The following is a 27,483-nucleotide window of genomic DNA, read 5'->3' as shown; positions in this document are numbered from 1 at the left end:
CAGATGACCCCTATTGATTTTTAGGTCACTAGGTCAAAGGTCAAGGTCACAGTGACTCGAAATAGTAAAATGGTTTCCGGATGATAACTCAAGTATGCTTACGCCTAGGATCATGAAACTTAATAGGTACATTGATCATGACTGGTAAATGACCCCTATGGAATTTCAGGTCACTAGGTCAAAGGTCAAGGTCACAGTGACTCGAAATAGTAAAATGGTTTCCAGATGATAACTCAAGAACGCTTACACCTAGGATCATGAAACTTCATAGGTACATTGATCATGACTAGCAGATGACCCCTATTAATTTTCAGGTCACTAGGTCAAAGGTCAAGGTCACAGTGACAAAATCATATTCACACAATGGCTGCCACTACAACTTACAGCCCAAATGGGGGGCATGCATGTTTTACAAACAGCCCTTGTTTAAACTGGATTCTGTAGTTGCTTAGTCAATCTTTGTACACACTATGCCAAGTCTCTGAATCAGCTGTCAGGCAATGTAGTTATTACCTGTTCAAAGATTATATGCACTTTACTTGTAACATGCTTCATAATCATTATTAAAATTAACCAAAGAAGTCAAACTTGCATGAATATGTAACAGTTTTTATAGTGAATGTTAATTTATTTTGAAACATACTTTTCTCAATGTAGAACAAATTCTAAAAACTATTATGTTCATTGACTATTTGGTTCTTTTGATAGGACTATCTTCAGCCAGCCCTTAATCAAGGTAAGGTTTGTTGTTTTTAGCTTGACTATTAACTACGTAGTTTGAGGTCTAGTTTAAATACTCACCCACTTGGCAGTTTTTTTTTGTCTTACTCAGATGTACCTTTGAAACTCAAAACATGTCTTTGTAGTCGTTATGACCAAACTTTATGAAAATGTTTTAAATGATAACATCTCCATAATTAGCCAAATTGCCACAGGAAGTGAAACCCCATACAATTTATTTTTAGCTCGGCTGTTTTCGGAGAAAATCCGAGGTATTGTCATAGCCAGCTCGTCGTCCGCTTCGTGCTAAAACCTTAACATTTTGTTAAGGTTTTGAACATTGGCTCTAAAATCAAAGTGCTTCAACCTACAACTTTGAAACTTCATATGTAGCAGCACCTTGATGAGTTCTATATGCAACACCCATTTTTGGGTCACTAGGTCAAAGGTCAAGGTCACTGTGGCCTCTAAAAAAAAAAAGACATTCTGAAAAGCTTTCATTTATTTTAAACTGCATCTGCAGCCGAGCGTGGCATCCGTTATGCAGTGCTCTTGTTTAATTCATTACATCAGATTTTAAAGGATTGGATTTTTAAATGAATTACCACAAATGACCGCCATCACAAGATAATGTTTCCTCTATAAAACCAGTCCCTGTTCCAGTCCAGATTTTGCCATAAAATAGCATCTTGGCCATAACTTTGCCATATATTAATAGGTTTTTAAATAAAAATTTAAACAATACTCTTCGTGTATATGATTGTCTGTTCATCTATGCAAAGCTTCCTGCCTCATCCATAACTAAGCCATATCTAAAGCCATATCTAAATGAATATGAAATAATTTAACACATGTGATTATCATCATAAAAAACATATTGCATTTAACACCCTTCTACCTATCACACTTACAGATCAAACTTCAAATTTAGCCATGAAACCGCTGGAAAATTAAAAGCCATAACAATGCCTTATATTGATGGATTTTAAAATAACAAATAAAATCCATCATAATTGGATGTATTACCTGTTATAGTAGTCTCCTTACCAAATTTGTTCAGTTTGCACATAGAAAATGTCTGACAACAACTTTGTCTTTTATAATGTTTTAAAAAAATCATCATCAATCCCTTGATCAGTTTGGCTGTTGGGGAGAAATGAGGGATGACAATACAGAAATCCTCCTCCAGGCAGGTCTGTTGTGTGCTACATTATTACATTATCGGTCCAGCTTTCTTTTTGACGGCCTCGACGTACACCTCCCTTTAGTGTGCCCTGGAGAACAGTCTTGCACACAGAGTTGTGCCTGGTGACATTTCCAAACCAAGCCAACTTTCATTGTTTGACAGTCACTATTAGGGGCTCTTGTGGACCAACAAGTGTTACAGTCATTTTCTGGACGTACTTGTTGGCCTTTTGCTCCATGAAAGAGATGTGGAGCAGTCTTTGAAGACATTTATGCCTGTATCCTGCGTTTGGTGTCCGCATGAAGCTTCCAGGTCTTGCCGCCGTAGAGTAGGATGGAGTCTAAGAGGGACTTGTAGAGCCTGTTCTTGGTGGGGAAGCTGATGGAACTGCTTATCCACAACCTGCTCAGTTTGACCATTGCTGAGGTCGCCATGGCAATTCTAATTTGGACCTAAGCAGTACTGGTACCATCCTTGGACACGGTTGTGCCGAAGTACTTGAAGCTGGTCACTTCTTCTAGCTTCTCGCCGTTCATGGTGGTGTCTGCACTGGTGTTGGTTGTGCTGTTCACCATGATATTCAACTTCTCTGTGCTGAGCTCCATTCAGTATGCTCTTGCTCTTTCATAGTCAGTTGTTGATATTTTAAAGTTCACTGCTGGTGCCAGCTATGAGGTAAATGTCATCAGCGAATCTCAAGTTGGAAGTGGGTCTTCCACCAATGGAGATAGAGGTGTGGTGGTCATGGAGAGTCTCCTGCATTATCTTCTCAAGGAAAAGGTTGAACAGGACAGGAGAGAGCTGACATCCCTGAGGGAGGTCCACTGATGTCATGAAGAAGTCACCCTGATATTGAAAAGCACTGGAGGCGTTTCCGTAGAGTTCTTGAATGACATGCACCAGCCGTTAGTCAATATTAAATCCTCTCATCACATGCCATAGGCGGTTGAAAGCTTTCTTCAAGTCAATGAAGTTGTGGAAAAGGTCACGTTGGTGTTGCAAGTGTTTCTCGATGATGATTCTGCAGTTGAAGATCTGTTCCACTGTGCTCTGCCCAGCTTTGAATCCAGCCTGCTCTCCGGCCAGCAGTTCCTCGGCCTTCCCTTTCAATTGATTATAAATGATTTGTAGCATGACTTAGGTGTGGTAATTCTCAACAACTTGAGGTTGCCCTTTTTTTGAGGGGTATGACCAGTGACTGGGCCCATTCCTTGGGCCACTTCTCCTACCAGATCTTTTGGCATAGAGCCATCAATACTGCAGTTGTTGCCTCTCCTCCAAGCTTATTCAGCTCGGAAGGGACGTTGCAGATTTTCCTTCCTTATGACTACGCACTGCCTCCTCCACCTCTGCCTAAAGTATGGGCGGGTTTTCATCGTCCACTTCTGGTCTGGGATCGTCCTGAAGGAGACTGGAGTCCAGTTGAAGCGGATAGTTGTAGAGGTCACTGCAGTATTCACTCCATCTGTTTAGGTCTGTGAATCTCTGGGTAAGGAGATTCCCATCAGCATCTGATATAACACTGGCCTTGGGCTGACTGGTCTTCATGAGGATCTTGAGGTAGCTGTAGGCCTTCTTACTACTGCCTGCGGTAATCTCTTTGTCGATGATGATACATTTTTCCTCAATCCATTTCTCCTTGGACTCTTTCATCTTTTTCCTTACCTTTCTGTTCGCTTTGTGGTAATTCGCCCTGGAGTCCAGCCTGGTGTACTTCTCATGCCTTAGCTCTCTTCTTTTGTCACATAGGTCCATGATTTCGTTCATTAGCCATGGCTTGTTCTTTCTTCTCTCTCCCAAGTGCTTCATTGGCCGGTGATAGTAGGTCATCCTTGATGTTGTTGCTTATGGTGTCAATGTTATTGTCTAAGATGTTCAGGGCTGCAAACTTGCCACCTGTCTGTGCTTGAAATACCTCTGCTATCATTTGATCTTTCAATTTCTCCAAGTAAAATCTTATTCGAGGGTTCTTTGTGATGTGCTAGCTCTTTAACTTCAGCTTGATGGTGGTGAGCGCTAAGTCATGGTCACTGCCGATGTCTACGCCAGGAAACGTTCTTGTGTTGGCCTTGTTATTGCTGGACTTTAACCGTTGCGGCGCCAGTATATGACATAAATCTGGTTTTGTACTTGCCCGTTTGGAGCATGCCAGGTCCCTATTCTTGACAGTTTGTGTGGGTGAAGTGTGTTTGTCAGGGTGGGTTGGTTGCATCTGGCGAACTCAAAAAGTCTCAAACCTCTGTCGTTGGTCTTTCCTAAGCTTTGAAATAATAACTTACCTCTAATTGCAACCACAAGAAGACCGATTTCCTGTGTAAAACCTGACTTAAACTAAGAGGTCACAATCACACTTAGAAATAGAAGGTCAGCTTTGGTCATTAAACATTATATCTGGGCTGTAAATTTGTGATTCATCATGCAATTCAAGAGTAACTTTCTGTGAGGAGATTGAGTGCCGCGTGTATCACTGGTTTAATTACCTCAAATATTGCCAGAGTTTTAAGACAAAAAATGGAATGTGGGGAGGTCCCTACAGACACGTCTTTTTTCTGTAATAATATAAATATTGAGTGTATAGAGGTTGTCACATTGATACTTGGTGATATTTGAAGTACAATTTATATAACTTTGACCAGTTTATAATTGACTAGGGATGCGCTTTGGTTTTTGTATGCTTCATTAATGTTAAAGCACAGGTTTTATCATTACTGGTTTGAAAAACTTCCTAGACATGTATTGTTGTTTTTTAATTTTAGTAGTAGACATTGACACATAGTTACTTGGGGGACTTTGGTATGCATGCAACTTTCTGAAATCTCCTTTATTGAGGCTTATCTGACTTGAAAACACTTTTTTGCATTTTAGTTGTAAATAAATGATGAATAACCTATTTATCAATATAATAAGGGATGAGTTGAAAATCCTGGTTTTTATCCTACGCCATATGCGGAGGGATATAGTTTTGGGCTCATCCGTCCGACCTTCCATCAGTCCTTCTGTCCGTCGGGAGCCATGTCATGGAACTGCTTGCTCTGATTTGATTGAAACTTGGTATGAGTGTGTATATGGCTAGGAGGAATATTGCACGTCAGATTGTGACGCAAACCTTTTGTCAGTAACAAAGTTATGGCCCCTTTTTTAGACGAAAAAAACTTTTCAATATAGGATTTTTATGCCCCCCTTCGAAGAAGAGGGGGTATATTGCTTTGCACATGTCGGTCTGTCGGTCCGTCCACCAGGTGGTTTCCGGATGATAACTCAAGAACGCTTGGGCCTAGGATCATGAAACTTCATAGGTACATTGATCATGACTTGCAGATGACCCCTATTGATTTTTAGGTCACTAGGTCAAAGGTCAAGGTCACGGTGACCCGAAATAGTAAAATGGTTTCCGGATGATAACTCAAGAATGCTTAGGCCTAGGATCATGAAACTTGATAGGTAGATTGATCATGACTCGCAGATGACCCCTATTGATTTTCAGGTCACTAGGTCAAAGGTCAAGGTCACGGTGACCCAAAATAGTAAAATGGTTTCCGGATGATAACTCAAGAACGCTTATGCCTAGGATCATGAAACTTCGTAGATAGATTGATAATGGCTGGCAGATGACCCCTATTGATTTTTAGGTCACTAGGTCAAAGGTCACGGTGACCCGAAATAGTAAAATGGTTTCCGGATGATAACTCAAGAACGCTTATGCCTAGGATCATGAAACTTCATAGGTACATTGATCATGACTCGCAGATGACCCCTATTGATTTTCAGGTCACTAGGTCAAAGGTCAAGGTGACGGTGATTCGAAATAGTAAAATGGTTTCCGGATGATAACTCAAGAACGCTTATGCCTAGGATCATGAAACTTGATAGGTAGATTGATCATGACTCGCAGTTGACCCCTATTGATTTTCAGGTCATTATATCAAAGGTCAAGGTCACGGTGACCTGAAATAGTAAAATGGTTTCCGGATGATAACTCAAGAACGCTAATGGCTACGATCATGAAAAACTTCATAGGTACATTGATCATGACTCGCAGATGACCCCTATTGATTTTGAGGTCACTAGGTCAAAGGTCAAGGTCACGGTGACCTGAAATAGTAAATTGGTTTCCGGATGATAACTCAAGAACGCTTATGGCTAGGATCATGAAACTTGATAGGTAGATTGATCATAACTGGCAGATGACCCCTATTGATTTTCAGGTCACTAGGTCAAAGGTCAAGGTCACATAGACAAAAAACATATTCACACAATGGCTGTCACTACAATGGAGAACCCTTATGGGGGGCATGCATGTTTTACAAACAGCCCTTGTTCTTGTCTTGAGTTATATCCAAGACTCATTCATGAAACCTACCACAGTAACTGTTGTTCTGTCATCAAGGGCTGAGTCAAATCCACAACGTTAGGATTCTAACATACATCATATGATTTTCAAATGCCCTGATGAAATTCGTTCATCAATATCAATATCAGTGAGGCACAAGCCATACCCATGTGCCTTTGGCCAAGGTCAAGGGCAATAACTAGCAGAGTGAACACAATTTCTTCCTTTAAAAGATATTTACATAAGTTTTTTGTTGTTGATGAAGTTTGACAATTTGGTGGCGAGTCTTTACACAAATAGGAGGTACAACAATTGTCCTTACCCTCTATCTTTAAATAAAACCACCTTTCAATAGCATCTTGTGTGTCTTAAAGAAAAATAACTTTATTTTGTTAATGCAGATTATTTTTATGCCCCCTTGGACGAAGAGGGGGTATATTGCTTTGCACATGTCGGTCGGTCGGTCTGTTGGTCCGTCCACCAGGTGGTTTCCGGATGATAACTCAAGAACGCTTAGGCCTAGGATTAAGAAACTTCATAGGTACATTGATCATGACTCGCAGATGACCCCTATTGATTTTGAGATCACTAGGTCAAAGGTCAAGGTCACTGTGACCCGAAATAGTAAAATGGTTTCCGGATGATAATTCAAGAACGCTCAGCCTAGGATCATGAAACTTGATAGGAAGATTGATCATGACTCGCAGATGACCCCTATTGATTTTTAGGTCACTAGGTCAAAGGTCAAGGTCACGGTGACCCGAAATAGTAAAATGGTTTCCGGATGATAACTCAAGAACGCTTATGCCTAGGATCATGAAACTTGATAGGTACATTGATCATGACTCGCAGATGACCCCTATTGATTTTAAGGTCACTAGGTCAAAGGTCAAGGTCACGGTGACCCAAAATAGTAAAATGGTTTCCGGATGATTACTCAAGAACGCTTATGCCTAGGATCATGAAACTTGATAGGTAGATTGATCATGACTCGCAGATGACCCCTATTGATTTTCAGGTCACTAGGTCAAAGGTCAAGGTCACGGTGACTGACACGAAATAGTAAAATGGTTTCCGGATGATAACTCAAGAACGCTTATGCCTAGGATCATGAAACTTAATAGGTAGATTGACCATGACTCGCAGATGACCCCTATTGATTTTCAAGTTACTAGGTCAAAGGTCAAGGTCACAGTGACAAAAAACATATTTACAAAATGGCTGTCACTTCAACTGAGAGCCCATATGGGGGGCATGCATGTTTTACAAACAGCCCTTGTTTAGAACTGATTTATAGGTTTTTATAAACATTTACTTAAGTGTATTCATTAATGATTTTGTTAAATATACGTCACAAAGACATTGGTATTGTAATTTAATGACAATTTAATTACAGATACATAACGCCATATCCCCGACATATACACAATTCCCGTGTAATCATATCTATACGACCTATATAACCTATTACATTCACTAATTCCCTAAATATTGTACAAGTTGAGAACGAAATTGTAACATAATAAATATAATACAACCTGGTTTGTAAAGCGACTACTATTCTATAAGTACCATTGGTTGTGTACAAAGTTTGGCATTTCAAGCTTTTGGCCAAGGGTATCAATTCAACAAATTTGCTTGTAATGTTGGGTATGCTTGGTGGATAGGAAGAGTCAAAAAAGGTGATTTTGGACTAATAAGTTCTGTTTGCATTGTTCCATTGTGACAAAACTTTGATTTTAGCAAGCTAGCATGCAGATGCAGCTGGGGATAGCATTTGGGTCTAGTTTGGTCATGGTCAAGGTCACTTGTATTTAAAATAGAAAAATGGTTACTGCTAAAAGCTCGATAACCAGTCAAAATCAACAAATATATTGTAAAATTATTTTGAAAAATAATGTTAACACATAAAAAAACAGTCTTCCTTATAGCAATGGCTGAAATTTAAGAGCTAGATGTGATCTTGTAACATAGATTTAACGAGATACAAAATGCTTGTTTTTATTGTCCCCTACGGGTTTCACTGGAGGGGACTTATGGCTTGCGCTCCGTCTGTCAGTCCGTCTGTCAGTCTGTCCGTCAGTCTGTCACACTTTTCTGGATCCTGCGATAACTTTTAAAGTTCTTAATATTTTTTCATGTAACTTGAAACCTGGATAGATGGCAATATGGACATTATGCACGTCATTTCATTTCGTTCCGACGTCAAAAATTCTGGTTGCTATGGCAACAAATAGACTAGAAATACTGCTGAACATGGTGGTTTTCTGGATCCTGCAATAACTTTTAAAGTTCTTTATATTTTTTCATGAAACATGGATAGATGGCAATATGGACATTATGCATGTCATTTCATTTTGTTCCTAAATCAAAAAAATGGTTGCTATCGCAACAAATATATATAAAAAAAATCTGGAATTTCTGACAATGGTGGGGCCGGTATGGGACTTATATTGCTTGACAATAGTCTTGTTTTGTATGCTTTTAGTGTTCGTGGCGATGAAAGACGAGGATCGATCAGCCAAATTAAAAATAAATGATGAAGATTTTGATACAGATAAAGCAGCTTGTATGGACACAACATGTGTCATTGAACTTGTGAATGCAAACGCTTCTGACGAGAAGTTTGAAGATATTCGAGCACATTCCTCTAACAAGCTGGTATAAATACTGAAAACTGTGATGTGTCACATAATTTTTTTATCCCTCGACAATGGTCAAGGGGTATTGAATTGGCATTGTACCTCCGTCCATCTGTAAAAAAACATTTTTAGGCTATACAGGGTTCGACATTAACTGTTTTTACAGCAAAACCAGCTCCTCTTAAAATGTACTAGCCCGAATCTGATGTCTACTAGACCATAAATGACATAGCAAAAAAACACAATTTTGTCATGTAACTGTTTAATCAGGATTTTTCAGTAAATAAACAGTGAACACCAGAAAGTTATGATGATGCAAATAGTTAATCAATAAAATAATACTAATTTCTCAATTTCATATTTTTGCCTATGTCTTTTATGTTGTGTAGACACATTATGGCTTTAAATGCATCAATTTGAAAATTATCAGTTCCTTCTTCAAACCGACCAACCTTTTCGTATGCTTTGCCTGGGATGCAAAACATTTTTTGCTTTTCTTCGTCAAATTCAAGCCATGGGAACTTGATTTTCCATTTAGGATAAAATTGATGTTTTTGTTTTTCTTCATATTTACATTTCCTGTCAGTTTTACCTTCGGATTCTTCTTTATTTACTGATTTGTCGGTCGAAAATCCAAACGTGAACAAAGCCATTCTTTAAATAACATTCTCTCGTCTGCTACACCAAAATGTTTACATTGACGATACCCTTTTTTGATAGAAGTCGTAAAAACATGCTGTAAAGTTTTAAGACATGCAGAAAATCATTAATATTCGACAACTTGACCAATGGAAACAAGTAATTTCTGCGGGAAGCTCTCCTTCGCCTCTAAAAAAAGCGATGAATCATGTGAATGCTCCGCGTTTATTTATATACGCCAGTTTTGTTCTGATGTAAATAACGGATACGAGGGTAATTTTACACATTAAGAAAAAAGGTTTTCACAGAAGTTAGTTATAGTTATATGAATCAGTATAGATTTTTTATGTATGACCAGTCGGACAAGCTAGCCCTCAGTTTTACTAGCCCGACCACCGATTTTACTAGACAATGTCTGTCGGACGTGCCTTAGTGTCGAACCCTGCTATATCTAAGAAACTATATAAGATATCAACATGAAACTTCATAGGTTTGTATAGATATATCAACATACAACACCCTACACTTTTTTTAATAAGAGTTATTGCCCTTTGTTTTTTATGTTAATTTTCAGGGCCATATCTCAGATACCATGCAAGACTTCAACATGAAACTTTATGGGTGTATTGATATTAATGAAGAAAAGTGCCATGCTTAAGAACCATAACCCTTCACTTTCTTAAATTTGAGTACTTGTCCTTTGTTGTTTTTTTATCATGGAACTTTTGGGGCTATATCTTAGATACGCTACAAAATTTCAACATGAAACTTCATGGGTGTGTAGAAATCAATGGGTAAAAGTGCCATGTACAGAACCATAACCCTACACTTTCTTAACTAAGAGTTATTATACCCCCACAAATGAAGTTTAGGGGGGTATATAGGAGTGAACTTGTCTGTCGGTCGGTCGGTCTGTCTGTCGGTCCGTATTAAGTGTCCGCTCTCTAATTCAAGTAAGTTTTCATCCGATCTTAACCAAACTTGGTCAGAAGTTGTATCTAGATAATGTCTAGGCCAAATTCGAATAGGGGTAATGCCGGATCAAAAACTAGGTCATGGGGTCACTTAGTGCATTTTTTAACGTTCAGCATGGTGTCCGCTCTCTAATTCACGTATTTTTTATCCGATCTTCACCAAACTTGGTCAGAAGTTGTATCTAGATGATGTCTAGGTCAAGTTCAAATATGGGTCATGCTGGGTCAAAAACTAGGTCATGGGGTCACTAAGTGCGTTTTAAACTTCACCATGTTGACCGCTCTCTAATTATGCCCTCCTTCGAAGAAGAGGGGGTATATTGCTTTGCTCATGTCGGTCGGTCTGTCGGTCCGTCCACCAGGTGGTTTCCGGGTGATAACTCAAGAACGCTTGGGCCTAGGATCATGAAACTTCATAGGTACATTGATCATGACTCGCAGATGACCCCTATTGATTTTGAGGTCACTAGGTTAAAGGTCAAGGTCACGGTGACCCGAAATAGTAAAATGGTTTTTGGATGATAACTCAAGAACGCATTAACGGCCAACAGGGCGAACTCTGAACAATATAACTGAAGCAACTGGTCTGTTATCCTAAATCTATAATTATCAGTCCAATGAAACACCATCCTTTGAGTAAAATAAAGTGGATCAGTAAAAATATTATCAGAATATGAGATTTTTTGTATATTTTGTATAATAAATATTGTGTTAATGTTTAATTTTGTTGATTGATATAAATATAAGCAGGACAGGGGAGGTAATACACTATTATATCTTTCTTATATACAGGGGAAACAAATGCAATAAGTTTAAATTTCATGTTTAATAAATAGACGATATTTGTTCATGTCAGTGTGAGATCATTTGTTATTTTTTATAATCACATTATACCCCCCTCTCAGTCCCCCCTACCCCCCCAACCCCCCCCCCCACCCCCGCCCCCCCAATTTTTTTTTTAAACATCTAATAAATTACCAAACCCCACATTATACCCCCCTCTCACCCCCACCCCCCTACCCCCTCCCACCTACATACCCCCCCACCCACCCCCCAATTTTTTTTTTTTTAAACATCTTATAAATTACAACACCCCACGTTATACCCCCCTGTCACCCCCACCCCCCTACCCCCCCCACCCCACCCCCCCCATTTTTTTTTTAAACATCTAATAAATTACCACACCCCACATTATAACCCCCTCTCACCCCCCACCCCCCTACCCCACCCCCCATTTTTTTAAACATCTTATAAATTACCACACCCCACATTATACCCACCTCTCACCCCCACCCCCCCCCCACCCCCACCCCCCCCCCCCCAAAAAAAAATTACTTTTTTAAACATCTAATAATTACCACACACCACATTATAACCCCCCCCCCCCCCCCCTCTCACTCCCCCCTACCACCCCCCCCCCCCAATTTTTTTTAAATATTTTTTTTAAACATCTTATTTCTTACCACACCTCACATTATACCCTCCTCTCACCCCCCACCCCCCCTACCCCCCCCCCCCAACCCCCACCCCCCAAAAAAATATAACAAAATATTATTATTTTTTAAACATCCAGGGATTTCAATAGATTTTAAAAACCAGGAGTCAATGACCCCTGGACTGAAATTTTGAGGAGTCAAATTGAAAAATGCTGGGGTCAATTCTGAAGCGCGTTAATTGTGTTTTTGTCTGTATTATTCAATTTTTTAGATAAAAATATGCTCTACGAGTAACACAATATCTTAAAAAGTTATACTGCTTTATTAAATAACAATACCATGATACATAGCACAACATATTTTAATGAATTGGTACATTAAAATCTACTTCCTTATAACACATTTAAGATCTGTGCCGGTAGCACCTTTTCATCACATATTTATCGTTATTATATTATCATCATTGCTATGATAGCTTTTCTAACAAAACACAATCTAAATGCATGGAACATCTAGTATACCTATTACTGTTTATCCGAATACTATGCATGTCCGAAATATGGACACTTAAGAATGCCTTACCTGTAACAGTTTTACTTTAATAATCCAAATTTTTCTTTTTGTTATCTGGTTTAACAAACCTTATCAAATGTTTTTAAATCCAGTTAATGCTTTCTCCATTATTGAATCACCATTACTTGTAATTTGATTCGCCAGCTTTGAATTGAACGCGGGTTGAATGTTACGTCGGTCATTTACAGTGTCGAAGGTCGACGTATCAATTAAATTCTACTCGGATAATTTATATATTACAGAGGAAATGTGTTTTCTCAATGTTTATGTGTAGTATTATGAGTTGTTAGTATAAAAATGAACTGTGATTCCAGTTCATATAAGATGGGTGTTACTCTTTATTATCGGTGAATTAACAAAGTGACAAAACTCGTTGGATTAATCATACTAGTTGATCTACGTAATTTATAGACCTTTGATCAATTTTGTTTTTTCTTTAATTACTTTTGCCGACTTTCTTTAACTGTGCTGTCTGCAAAGTCTGCAAAAGACCCTGCAATTATCAGATGGTCAATCAAATATCACGTAATCGCTGCTGCTAATTACCCAGTTAGTGTGCATGCACTATTTTGACGGTGACGTGTATTGGAAGAGATCAGATAAGTTAAACAACTCCTGGGGTATTCCCTCGATAATGGACCGAGTTTCAAATACTGAAACATTAATTTCAATTAGGAGCACAGCGGGATTTATTACCATGGAACTGGAGATGTTAACTGACTGACGCACGGGTCAAATTTTCGATGCGTCAAAGTGACGCACGGCAGACAAAAGGGTTGAGTCAAAAACGAGTCATTTTTAATTTGCTTGCGTCAAAACGCAGTATTCTGCGTCTATTGAAATCCCTGACATCTAATAAATTACCACACCCAACATTAGACCCCCCTCTCACCACCCACCCCCCTACCCCCCCACCCCCCCCCAATTTTGTTTTATTAAACCTCTTATAAATTACCACACCTCACATTATACCCCCCTCTCACCCCCACCCCCCCCCCCTACCCCACCCCCATCCCCCCCCCATTTTTTTTAAACATCTAATAAATTACCACACACCACATTAGACCCCCTCTCACTCCCCCCTACCCCCCCCACCCCCCCCACCCCCCCCCCACCCCCCCTCAAAAAAACATTTTTTTTTTAAACATCTTATACCCCCCCCCCCCCCCCCCCCCAAAAAAAAAAAAAAAAAAAAAAAAAAAAATTGTTGTCCCCCACTATAGTAGTGGGGGACATATTGTTTTTGCCCTGTCTGTTGGTCTGTTGGTTGGTTGGTTTGCGCCAACTTTAACATTTGCAATAACTTTTGCAATATTGAAGATAGCAACTTGATATTTGGCATGCATATGTATCTCATGGAGCTGCACATTTTGAGTGGTGAAAGGTCAAGGTCAAGGTCATCCTTCAAGGTCAAAGGTCAAATATATGGGTCAAAAACGCTCATTTAATGTACACTTTTGCAGTATTTCAATATTCAAGATAGCAACTTGATATTTGGCATGCATGTGTATCTCATGGAGCTGCACATTTTGAGTGGTGAAAGGTCAAGGTCAGATGTCAAATATATGTGGCCAAAATCGCTCATTTTATGAGTAGTTTTGCAATATTGAAGATAGCAACTTGATATTTGGCATGCATGTGTATCTCATGGAGCTGCACATTTTGAGTGGTGAAAGGTCAAGGTCAAGGTCATACTTCAAGGTCAGAGGTCAAATATATGTGGCCCAAATTGCTAATTTTATGAATACTTTTGCAATATTGAAGATAGCAACTTGATATTTGGCATGCATGTGTATCTCATGGAGCTGCACATTTTTAGTGGTGAAAGGTCAAGGTCATCCTTCAAGGTCAAATATATGGGTCAAAATTGCGCATGTAATGTCACTTCTGCAATATTGAAGCTAGCAATTTTATATTTGAAATGCATGTGTATCTCCTGGAGCTGCACATTTTGAGAAGTGAAGGGTCAAGGTCAAGGTCATCCTACAAGGTCAAACGTCATATAGGGGGACATTGTGTTTCACAAACGCATCTTGTTTTTTTTTAAACATCTAATTAATTACCACACCCCACTTTATACTCCCCTCTTACTCCCTCCTTGATCATGACAGGCAGATGACCCCTATTGATTTTCAGATCACTAGGTCAAAGGTCAAGGTCACAGTGACTCGAAATAGTACAATGGTTTCTGGATGATAACTTACATTAGGTCAAAGGTCAAGGTCACAGTGACAAAAAACGTATTCACACAATGGCTGCCACTACAACTGACAGCCCATATGGGGGGCATGCATGTTTTACAAACAGCCCTTGTTCAAGTAGTTTTCATCCGATCTTCACCAAACTTGGTCAGAAGTTGTATCTAGATGATGTCTAGGTCAAGTTTGAATATGGGTCATGCCGGGTCAAAAACTACGTCACAGGGTCACTTAGTGCGTTTTCAACAACACCATGTTGTCCGCTCTCTAATTCAAGTAGTTTTCATCCAATCTTCACCAAACTTGGTTAGAAGTTGTATCTAGATGATGTCTAGATCAAGTTTGAATATGGGTCATGCCGGGTCAAAAAGGTTTTTTAACATTCAGCATGGTGTCCGCTCTCTATTTCAAGTAGTTCCGATCCGATCTTCACCAAACTTGTTCAGAAGTTTTATCCAGATGATCTTATGGCCAAGTTAGAACATGGGCCTTTCCGGGTCAAAAACTAGGTCAAGGGGTCACTTAGTGCGTTTTAAACATTGAGCATGGTGTCTGCTGTTTTTTGTGAAGACGACATGCAAAATATTCTGTGTCAATGCAGCATGTGGGGGTATTTGTCACATCTGTGACAAAGCTCTAGTTGCCCTTGTTTGTTTTTGTATCATGTAAATTTTCAAGGCTTTACCTCAGATACGCTATAAGATTGTTATATGAACATTCATGGGTGTAAAGATATCAAGGAGGAGAATTGCCATGCACAAGTACCATAACCCTACACTTAATTATTAAGCCCCCCTTTGAAGCAGAGGGGGTATATGATTTTGCTTGATGTCTGTCGGTCAGTTTGTCGGTAGACCACTTTGTTTCCGATCAATAGCTTGTCAACAAATTGACCAATTGGCTTGATACTTCACATGTGCATTGGCCTTGGACAATAGATGACCCCTATTGAAATTGGGGTCACTAGCTCAAAGGTCACTGTCACAATAAGTGTAAAAAAATTGTTTACTACCAATGACTCATTGAATTGACCGATTTGCTTGATACTTTACATGTGCATTTGCCTTGGAGAGCAGATGACCCATATTGAAATAGGGATCATTAGGTCAAAGGTCACGGTCACAATAAGTGTGAAAATTGTTTCTGTTCAATAAGGCGTCAACATATTGTCCGATTGGTTTGGTACTTCCCATGTGCATTGGACTTGGACAATAGATGACCCCTATTGAAATTGGGGTCACTAGGTCAAAGATCATAGTCACTGTCACAATAAGTGGGGAAAAAGCGTTTCTGATCAATAACTCGTCAATGAATTGACCTATTGACTTGATACTTCCCATGTGCATTTGCCTTGGACAGTAGTTGACCCCTATTGATATTGGGGTCACTAGTTCAAAGCCCTGTTTTGGGGGCATATTTCTCCGACCGCGGAACCCTTGTTATTTTATGAATTGCCTAAGATCCATAACCCTTCACTTTCTTAACTAAGAATTATTGCCCTTTGTTGTTTTTATGTCCCCCACTATAGTAGTGGGGGACATATTGTTTTTGCCCTGTCTGTTGGTCTGTCTGTTGGTCTGTTTGCGCCAACTTTAACATATTGCAATAACTTTTGTTATATTGAAGATAGCAACTTCATATTTTGGCATGCATGTGTATCTCATGAAGCTACACATTTTGAGTGGTGAAAGTTCAAGGTCAAGGTCATCCTTTAAGGTCAGAGGTCAAATATATGTGGCCAAAATAGCTCATTTTATGAATACTTTTGCAATATTTAAGATAGCAACTTGATATTTGGCATGCATGTGTATCTCATGGAGCTGCACATTTTGAGTGGTGAAAGGTCAAGGTCAAGGTCATCCTTCAAGGTCAGAGGTCAAATATAAGTGGCCCAAATCACTTTTTTTATAGATACTTTTGCAATATTGAAGATAGCAACTTGATATTTGGCATGCATGTGCATCACATGGAGCTGCACATTTTGAGTGGTGAAAGGTCAAGGTCATCCTTCAAGGTCAGAGGTCAAATATATGTGGCCCAAATCACTTATTTTATGAATACTTTTGCAATATTGAAGATAGCAACTTGATATTTGGCATGCATGTGTATCTCATGGAGCTGCACATTTTGAGTGGTGAAAGGTCAAGGTCATCCTTCACAAGGTCAAGGTCATCCTTCAAGGTCAAACATCATATAGGGGGACATTGTGTTTCACAAACACATCTTGTTCTATTAACTAAGAGTTATTGCCCTTTGTTGTTTTTGTATAATGTACCTTTTGAAGGCTATATCTCAGATACTCTACAAGATTTCAACATGAAACTTCATGGGTGTATATATAATATCAATAAGAAGAATTGCTACGCATGCAAACTATTGCCCTACACTTGATTATTTTGTAAGATTATACCATATATCAAGGGATTTGCACCCATCCATAAACACAATTTATTTGGGCGGAGGATATCAATTCAATGAATTTTCTTCTTTTTTTTCCCAAATATGTCTATTGATTGTATATGGAGCTTCATAATAGGAAATTGAACTCGATGTCTTACCTGGTAGTACTCTAGCCTTTGATATCTGTCTTTGATTGTAAATCCATTTTTAGCCGGATTTTTTTCGAAAAAATCTCGGCTTATAGATTGATGTTGTCGGGCGGGCGGGGGGGGGCGGGCGGGCGGGCGGGGTGGCGGCGTGCTCGAAAATGTTAAAGTTCTTATTTCATGGTATAACTTTGGTATGCTTGGACCTAGAGTCTTCAAACTTGACATGAAGGTTGGCCAGGATTAACAGATGACCACTGGTCATTTCAAGGTCATTCATTTGAAGGTCAAGGTCACTGTGACCTTCAATATAAAAAATGTTAAAGTTGTTATAACTTTGGTATGCTTGGACCTAGAGTCTTGAAACTTGACATGAAGGTTGGCCATAACTAGTTAGTAACCACTGGTCATTTGAAGGTCATTCATTTGAAGGTCAAGGTCACTGTGACCTTGAATGTAAAAATGTTAAAGTTCTTATTTCATGGTATAACTTTGGTATGCTTGGACCTAGAGTCTTCAAACTTGACATGAAGGTTGGCCAGGATTAACAGATGACCACTGGTCATTTCAAGGTCATTCATTTGAAGGTGAAGGTCACTGTGACCTTCAATATAAAAATGTTAAAGTTGTTATAACTTTGGTATGCTTGGACCTAGAGTCTTGAAACTTGACATGAAGGTTGGCCAGAACTAGTAAGTAACCACTGGACATTTCAAGGTCATTCATTTGAAGGTCAAGGTCACTGTGACCTTGAATGTAAAAATGTTAAAGTTGTTATAACTTTGGTATGCTTGGACCTAGAGTCTTGAAACTTGACATGAAGGTTGGCCAGAACTAGTAAGTAACCACTGGACATTTCAAGGTCATTCATTTGAAGGTCAAGGTCACTGTGACCTTGAATGTAAAAATGTTAAAAGTTCTTATTTCATGTTATAACTTTGGTATGCTTGTACCTAGAGTCTTCAAACTTGAAATAATCACTGTGACCTTGAATGTAAAAATGTTAAAGTTCTTATTTCATGTTATAACTTTGGTATGCTTGTACCTAGAGTCTTCAAACTTGAAATAAAGATTGGCCAGTACTAGAAGATGACCACTGGTCATTTCAATGTCATTCATTTGAAGGTCAAGGTCACTGTGACCTTAAATGTTAAAATGTTAAAATTGTTATAACTTTGGTATGCTTGGACATAGAGTCTTCAAACTTGACATGAAGGTTTGCAAGCACACTTAGATGACCACTGGTCATTTCAAGGTCATTCATTCTAAGGTCAAGGTCACTGTGACCTTGAATGTAAAAATGTTAAAGTTCTTATAACTTTGGTAGGTAAAAATGTTAAAGTTCTTATTCCATGTTATAACTTTGGTATGCTTGTACCTAGAGTCTTCAAACTTGACATAAAGGCTGGCCAGTACTAGAAGATCACCACTGCTCATTTCAATGTCATTCATTTGAAGGTCAAGGTCACTGTGACCTTCAATGTTAAAATGTTAAAATTGTTATAACTTTGGTATGCTTGGACCTAGAATCTCAAACTTGACGTAAAGGTTTGCAAGCACACTTAGATGACCACTGGTCATTTCAAGGTCATTCATTTCAATGTCATTCATTTGAAGGTCAAGGTCACTGTGAACTTAAATGTTAAAATGTTAAAATTGTTGTAACTTTGGTATGCTTGGACCTAGAATCTCAAACTTGACGTAAAGGTTTGCAAGCACACTTAGATGACCACTGGTCATTTCAAGGTCATTCATTTGAAGGTCGAGGTCACTGTGACCTTGGATGTAAATATGTTAAAGTTGTTAATACTTTGGTATGCTTAGACCTAGAGTCTTCAAACTTGATATGAAGGTTGGCCAGAACTAGTAGATGACCACTGGTCATTTTAAGGTCAAGGTCACCGTGACCTTGAATGTAAAAATGTTAAAATTCTTATTTCATGGTATAACTTTCTTATGCTTGGACTTACAGTCTTCAAACTGGACATGAAGGTTGGCCAGCACTAGTAGATGACAATTGGTCATTTTAAGGTCATTGAAGGTCAAGGTCACTGTGACCTTGAATGTTAAAAATTAAAAGTTGTTTTAACTTTCGTATGCTTGGACATGGACTTTGCTATGACTAACAGATGACCACTGGTCAAGAGAACAACTGGTCATTTTAAAGTCTTTCAATTGACAGTGACCTTAAATGTGAAAGCAAAACAATAAATAGTATTATTTCATCTAAGTTTATTTTCTTACATTTCATAATGAAATTGATGGAAACTTCAAACAATATGTTACTAATTTGCTAATAAAAAAATTGAGATCAAACTTTCCTAATTGTCAATTCAAGTTCATATTTGTGACCTTAAATGTTATTGTTGTTCATGTATATGCATGCATTCAAAACATAACACAAGGTTTGCTCATGCCTTGAAAAGTACTTACATTTCATTTTGACCTTTGAACAATATTTCAGTAATTTAAGTATTGCATTGACAAAAACACGAAAGGTACTTTCCTGTCATTTAAATAAAAAATCCGGCTTCAATGCGGTCATCTCCGACCGCGGAACTCTTGTTTAAGTATGAATAATACATAACAACATATACATAGTTCCAGAAATGGCAGTACTTTCCAAATTTTTCTGGTTCAAATTGTAACTTGTAATTAATTTATTGTATTTGTAACAAATAATGTATCAGAGCAATAGTGAAAATGGTGCCGTGTTTTTCAGGATATAGCCTTGATGATGCTGTCTCATTTGGCCCATCTTCTGAGTGCAGCATTCCAGGAAGCAGGCCCAACCCCATGGTCTTGGCATGCCAAGGTTGACTATGATGCTATACACGCCAGTCTTGAATCTCTTGCAACTAATTTGAGAGCCTGTCTTGCAGATCTGGTTACTTTTCCACATCCACCTTCTCTGCTGCCATTGTGTTTGCCTGTTCTGCAGGCCAGGTATGTGTTTCTTAACATTTTTTGCTAGATTGATAAAAATTGTTAATTTAATAATCTTCCTGTAAGGCCTATGAACATGTAACTTGTTTTCACCAAAAATGCCACAAGAAAATTTGATAGGTAGGTCGGGTATTTTATTGGGCGCGGGGGGGGGGGGGGGGGGGGGGTAAGCTTTTTCTATGATTCCCCCTTTTGAATATGAATTGATGTTCAGAACTATTTGAAATCTCTATTGAACATTCTTGTTCAGCTATTTTTGGTTAATTTAAATTTAATATTTGCAAATATGATCCTGTATGGGAAAAATCATCACAAACTTAAGAATACATTAATGAATACAATCAAATTTAACAAAAACGATCCCAAACTCAACTTTTTATACAAAGTTTTGATTTGGCACAGAAAGTTATGGTCAGTTGTGTAAGTGGAAACAATTTTTTTTATGCTTCAAGATATTGCTTTGTGTTTCATTAATTGTAACCTTTGCTTAAATTTTATACTAGATTTGATGAATTTCTGGTAAGTTTACTTTTTAAACCTTTATATTTTAGCGCGATTGCAAATAAAGTATAATAGTTGACAAAGCAATGCACGAGTTTCAGTTAATTTGGTGACAAAAGCTCTTGTGTTTGTAAAAAAAAAATAAGTTACTACATGTTTAACTATTTTTTATGCTAAGAGGGGATAATATAATAGCCGCTTTATCAATCTGAATTCTTATTTTTATGGACATTATGCACGTCATTTCATTTTGTTCCTGCGTCAAGAATTCTGGTCGCTAAGGCAACAAATAGACTAGAAATATTGCTGAAAATGGTTGAGTTTTACCGGTAGGGGACCATATTGCTTGGCAATAGTCTTGTTAATGCATCATATCTACCCCTCTTTGACAACATCTTTACACAAAATGCTAACCATGCTAGACTGTGTGTCCAATGTAAGGCCAACCTCCCTTGCTTAAAACAAATCAAGGTCACAATGAATAGATGTAAAGGTCAAATATAGAATTAGGGCATGATACATGTGGTATTGGCAGTAACATCATTATTATCACTTTAAGATGCACTTTCCCCCAGGTGTAGACTGTAACTTTACAATTCATTGGAACAATTTTAAGTAAGTTGCAGCAAAGATTTTAAATAGGATATATGTCCCTATTTGTTAGCTCACCTGAGCACAACGTGCTCATGGTGAGCTTTTGTGATCGCTTTTTGTCCGTCGTCCATCGTGCGTCGTCCGTCGTCAACATTCTGCCTTGTGAACACTCTAGAGGCCACATGTATTGTCTGATCTTAATGAAATTTGGTCAGAACATATGTCCCATTGATACCTCAACTGAGTTCTAAACTGGGCCATGCTGGGTCAAAAACTAGGTCAATAGGTAAAAAAAAGAAAAACACTGTAGAAGTCACATTTGATGCCCAATCTTCATGTAACTTTGTCAAAATGTTTGTCTAAATGATATGTTGGTTGAGTTCAAAAAAGGTTCCGGTCCGTAGAAAAACATGGCCGCCAGGGGGCGGGGCAGTATTCCTTATATGGCTATAGAGAAACCTTGTTAACACTCTAGAGGCCACATTTATTGACAATCTTCATGACATTTAGTCGGAAGATTGGTCTCAATGATATCTTGGATGAGTTCGAAAATGGTTACGTTTGCTTCAAAAACATGGCTGCCAAGGGGCAGGGCATTTTTCCTTATATGGCTATATATGGCTATAGTAAAACCTTGTGAACACTCTAGAGGCCACATTTATTTTCCAATCTTCATGAAATTTGGTCACACGATTGGTCTCAATGATATCTTGGATGGGTTCAAAAATGGTTACGTTTGCTTGAAAAACATGTCTGCCAAGGGGCGGGGCATTTTTCCTTATATGGCTATATATGGCTATAGTAAAATCTTGTTAACACTCTAGAGGCCACATTTATTGTCCAATCTTCATGAAACATGGTCAGAAGATTCACCCCAATAATATCTTGGACGAGTTCAAAAATGATGCTGGTTGGTTGAAAAACATGGCTGCCAGGGGGCGGGGTATTTTTCCTTATATGGCTATAGTAAAACCTTGTTTACACTCTCGAGGCCACATTTATTTTCCGATCTTCATGAAACTTGGTCAGAAGATTTGTACTAATGATATCTTGGATGAGTTCGAAAATGGTTTTGGTTGCTTAAAAACATGGCCACCAGGGGGTGGGGCATTTTTCCTAATATGGCTTTATATAATGCTTTAGTAAAACCTTGTTAACACTCTAGAGGTCACATTTATTGTCCGATCATCATGAAACTTGGTCAGATGATTTGTTCCAATGATATACTGGATGACTATGAAAATGGTTCCGGTTGGTGGAAAAACATGGCCGCCAAGGGGGCGTGGCATTTTTCCTAATATAGCTATAGTTTTACCTTGTTAACACTCTAGAAGCCATATTTATTGTGTGATCATCATGAAACTTTGTCAGAAGATTTGTCCCAATGATATTTTGGACAAGTTCAAAAGAGGTTCCAGTTGCTTGAAATCTCGGCCACCAGTGGGCGGGGCATTTTTCCTTATATGGACTTATGAATCTTCATGAAACTTAGTCAGTATATTTGTTTAAATGATATCTTGGATGTGTATGAAAATGGTTCTGGTCTGTTGAAAAATGTGGCTGCCAGGGTGTTCACTAGTCATAAAAGTTGGTAAGAACATATTGTTCTAATTACATCTTGGGCTTCACAGAACAGGTCAGTTCCTTTGAATCTCAGGTGAGCGACTTTGGGCCTTTCAGGCCCCCTTGTTTTATTTAGTCATCATAGTCTGTGGATTATTTCAGTGTTTTTATCACAGTTCACATGATTGCATTAACATGGTTGACAGTTCCAGATACCTTTAAGGTCAATTGTTAAATAGTGCATGCAGATTTAACTTCTTAGATGGTTGAGTATTTTGACCCTTTATAATTTGCTTGATATTGCAGACCTACAGGGACATAAAATTTTACTTAGCAGAAAATCATCATAAATGATTCATATAATCAAAATAGAACATTACATGTTCTAATCTTTTTATCTTATAGCCAAATTTCAAATGTAACAGTACCGTAATTACTCTATGTTTTCGGACACTTAAAAATAAGTAATTTTTTTCATGTCCGAAAAAGTAGACAAGAAAAATATTCACAAATTACAGGTGTCCGAAAACTTAGAGTTGAAAATTGAAGTGTCCAAAAATAGCATCAATTGTATTAACGACTACCAGTAATAGCACGCGTTTGTAAAATGTACCATGTTGTATGGTATAAATTACAGTTATATATTTTTGCACTGCATTTTAAATAATTTTAAATGCTTAATTAATTTGACAGAAAGTTACTACAAGGTTGTACTTTGACCGACGAGTTCAAACATGAGCATGTGATGTACCGATACTCACTAGTATGAACATTTAATTAACGCAATAAAAAAAGCAAACTATGAATTCTTTGTTTGTTCATTTCCAATAGTTGTTGTCTAACACCTTCCATTGTTCGTAAAACTTGCATTAGGGTGCATCACACTTTGAAGCATTTAGTATTTGTCACTTATTTTACTGAGAAGGGGTAGTACCATTGCGGTAGATAATTGAACTGTCAATTGGCACTACCCCTGGTAATTGTCATAACGCTTAAGCTATCTGGCAAAATCATTGTTTAATACGGTTTACAAGGTTATTTACCCAATAACGCAAATGTAATGGTCCGTTGCCCTCAGGCATGTACCTGCCATGTTTTATGATGTTAATCTGGTTGTAAAACCCCATGATCGAAGTGTCATTTGATATCGAAAACAGGACCGAAATTTGGTAAAATAGGGCTGTAAAATATACTGTCCGAAAACTAAGAGACATTAAATATTGACGAAAATTCGTGTGTCTGAAAATTAAGAGTCACGAAAAATAATTATTTTTGCTAAAAAAAAGGGGTGTCCGAAAACTTAGTGTTCAAAAACATAGAATAATTACGGTATATACTCTACAAGATTAAACAAAGTATATATTTTTTTCCTTTGAAACGAAATAGGTAATGAGGAGGTATGGTATGTATTACAGAGGTTTAATATTTATGCTTATCAGAAATAATCATTCATGATTTAAAGAGTCATTTGTGGTTTGGACATTAGGCCATCCTTAAAAAATTGTTTGTTTGGCATAACCCGACCCAGGTAAATTTGGGTGGGTCGGTAGGTAGGGATTTAATTTTTTTTTTTTAATTTTTTTTCTGACATTGAACTCCGACATATACCAAACTGAAAGGTAATTATCAAATAAAGCTCCAAGTCTTCTGCCTCATGAAAGGAAATTGGTAAAGATTTTTCTGCACCGTTCGTATCACCGCAGGTGTATTCATAAGTCAATTTTTTATATAAAGAGCTTCTTTTCTTTTACTTATTGTTATACTACTTTTGCCATCGGCCGTTATATTGTAGGCAGACGACAATATCAACTGTGTATTCCATTATCTGCGCATGAATAACCCAATATTACCCGATAGCGAACTCAATGTTGATTGGCCCGCTACCATAAACACTCCGGATTAAAATGGCGGATGTTTTTAATGAAATTTAACGAGATTTAAGCATATTCGCAAATTATATTTTTCTGGAGCCAAATTCGCTATACTTTCGCAAATGGCGAACGACAGCCAAGCACTGTAGCAGTGAGCATCTATTCCAATAATAACACTTTCGCAATGCTCCTGCTGTCGTTCGCCATTTGAGTCATTTGCAAAACTATTGGAAATTTGGCTCAAGAAAAATCTAAATTGCGAAAATGCGAAAATCTAGTAAAAAAAATTTGAAAACATCCTCCCTTTTTAATCCGGACTGGTTTTCTATATTTGTCTCTTTGTTTCAATAAAAGTTTTTGCAATTCAAACAGTTAACGAAACTCGGTCTGTACCCGATTAGACATTGCTTGACCTAATTGTTAATGAAGGGCACATGGTAGCTGGCCAATCAGCATTGAGCTCGCTTACACATGACATGACGTTGTCAAATGAAACGTGAGAATGGGTGGAGCTATCGGATAATATTGGGTCATTCATGCGCAGATGTTGTATAATTTGAATACACATTTAATATCGCCGTCTGCCTCCAAAATAGCTATCGGATAATATTGGGTCATTCATACGCAGATGTTGTTTAATTTGAATACACATTTAATATCGCCGTTTGCCTCCAAAATAGCGACTGGTCGGAAAGTCGTATAAAGAGATAAGCAAATGAAACAAAAACGTGACAATACCCGTCAATAAATATTTCTAAGCTGACCACTTTTTATCTTTCTACCAAATATTTACCGATCTGTATTAAAGAGTGATAAAAAATTGATTAGTTATATGGCGATAATATTACACATCTCTGCCGATTGCCAAATTGAATTGAACGGTGATAATTAATTAATTTGTTTTTTTTTACTCCCAAACTATTCTTAACGACAGCAGCGTATTTTAATTAAAGGGATATGAGAAAAACAAGAGCGGTTTAATTGTATTTGAAGTCGAATTAATCGCATATGCATATGTCAAATAAATAGGCGACTCAAAAAAATATCGGTACGCCTTTTGTTCATTGCTATTCTAGATATCCTTGAAAGAGCATTCAATTAAATGACGCAAATAACCGGAAAGGATAAAAAGCAGAAAGGACAAATTTAGCGGAAAGAAGTTTCGGCTCGTCAAAAAAAAATTTGGGGGAAAGTAACAAAAAAAAAGTTCAGTCGGGCCGATTTTAGTGGTAGGTCGGGGTATGCCAAATAAAAGAATTTTTAAGGATGGCCTTATTTGTGGGTTGGACATTATTTGTTCAAAATTTTAATAATTTAAATTGTCCTCTAAAGTGTGCATTGTTAATGGTTCAATATTTTCTCCGTGCATTATATTGGTGAAACCTAGGCCAATTTTATGGTTTTTATTTCCCCTCCCTGAACCAACTCAGCTCAGTCACAAGAAAATTAAAAGACTATGGCAACCATTTGTTCGTCATTTGGATTTGCAAAACCTTCCAAATATTTTTGAATATATATTTAGGTAATGAGGTGGCATGGTATGTATTACAGTGGTTTAATTATAGGTTCTGAAATGTATTATATTTTATTGAACAAGTTAAGAAATTTTTATAGTAAGCTTTAGCAATTGACATGATTACTTATAAGTATTCTTGACAAGTGTAGTAGATCATGGTATGTTATGATGATGAGTGTAAGATCTTTCTTATCAAAGTTGTGCTTTGTAATAGGCCAAGTATATTAACATTCACGTTAATGTCCTGATTAAACCTGAAAGTGGTTCAAATTGTGTGGTGTCATTGAAATTGTGTCACATCATCTCAGCAAAAAATATTGTTACACAATTTGTCAGTCAAAAAAAAGCAGTCATTGAAAATGCTTAAAATTGCATTTGTTTAATATAAAAATATTTGAAAAGTTTATATTACATAGAAGGTGTAACGTGTGATCAAACATTTGATTTGTTGGATGGATTTAATTTTTTGGTTGGAATTCTGTTTTTGTTTACCCCCAAAGTCTAGACTTTCATACATTAATTCCAATTTATCCCAAATTAATCCTAAACTTCGTTTTATTGAACATTTCAAATTAAAATAATTAAATAATAGAGTTCTTGTATATATTATTATGTTAAAATAAATGTGCTTATCAGAAATAATTATTTATGATTCAAATAGTCATTTGTGGTTTGGACATTATTTGTGGGTTGGACATTATTTGTGGGTTGGACATTATTTGTGGTTTGGACATTATTTGTGGGTTGGACATTATTTGTGGTTTGGACATTATTTGTGGGTTGGACATTATTTGTTCAAAATTGTAATAATTTCCATTGTCCTCTAAAGTGTGCATTGTTTATGGTTCAATATTTTCTTCATGCATTATTTTGGTGAAACCTAGGCCAATTTCATGTTTTTTTATTTCCCCTCCCTGAACCAACTCGGCTCAGTCACAAGCAAATTAAAAGACTATGGCAAACAACCATTTGTTTGTCATTTTGATTTGAAAAACCTTTCAAATATTTGAGTCAATCTTATAATTTAATGTATGTCAAGCATATGTTTACTAAAAAAGACCCAATCCATTGTAATCATTGATTACAAGCAGAAAAAACACGTTTATTGACTATAATGGAGAAAAAAATCAAAATCACTTTAAATCTGTACAAGTAAAAATATAAAAATTAGCTACTGACCATGTTGGTTGTGGGAGGAAAATAAACAATTCATTTGATCCTTCTTTTTAAGGTCAAAAATATGTTTGT

The 27,483-nt window shown here is 37.5% G+C and overlaps 2 protein-coding genes and 1 long non-coding RNA gene across 3 annotated transcripts in view; all 3 read left to right on the top strand.

Annotated features, from left to right (window-relative positions):
- LOC127831522 (uncharacterized) overlaps positions 1-3,020 on the top strand; it is a 34,497-nt gene extending 31,477 nt beyond the window's left edge. Inside the window, exons 10-11 of the mRNA XM_052356505.1 lie at positions 2,537-2,639; positions 2,965-3,020. Of these exons, the coding sequence (XP_052212465.1) occupies positions 2,537-2,639; positions 2,965-3,020 (159 nt within the window). The remainder of the gene's footprint in view (positions 1-2,536; positions 2,640-2,964) is intronic.
- Positions 3,021-8,728: 5,708 nt separating this feature from the next.
- LOC127832656 (uncharacterized) overlaps positions 8,729-27,483 on the top strand; it is a 41,168-nt gene continuing 22,413 nt past the window's right edge. The window contains exons 1-2 of the mRNA XM_052358269.1: positions 8,729-8,897; positions 19,967-20,190. Coding sequence (XP_052214229.1) covers positions 8,736-8,897; positions 19,967-20,190 — 386 coding nt within the window. The 5' untranslated portion in view covers positions 8,729-8,735. The remainder of the gene's footprint in view (positions 8,898-19,966; positions 20,191-27,483) is intronic.
- Positions 13,718-16,930, top strand: LOC127832670 (uncharacterized). The gene is made up of 2 exons (XR_008027052.1): positions 13,718-14,092; positions 16,610-16,930. It is a non-coding gene; the product is annotated as an uncharacterized LOC127832670 (long non-coding RNA).

The sequence above is a fragment of the Dreissena polymorpha genome, chromosome 5 (genome assembly GCF_020536995.1).
Source record: "Dreissena polymorpha isolate Duluth1 chromosome 5, UMN_Dpol_1.0, whole genome shotgun sequence".
NCBI lineage: Eukaryota > Metazoa > Mollusca > Bivalvia > Myida > Dreissenidae > Dreissena > Dreissena polymorpha.
Note: the sequence above shows the minus strand (reverse complement) of the source record. Positions and strands in the feature narration are given on the sequence as shown.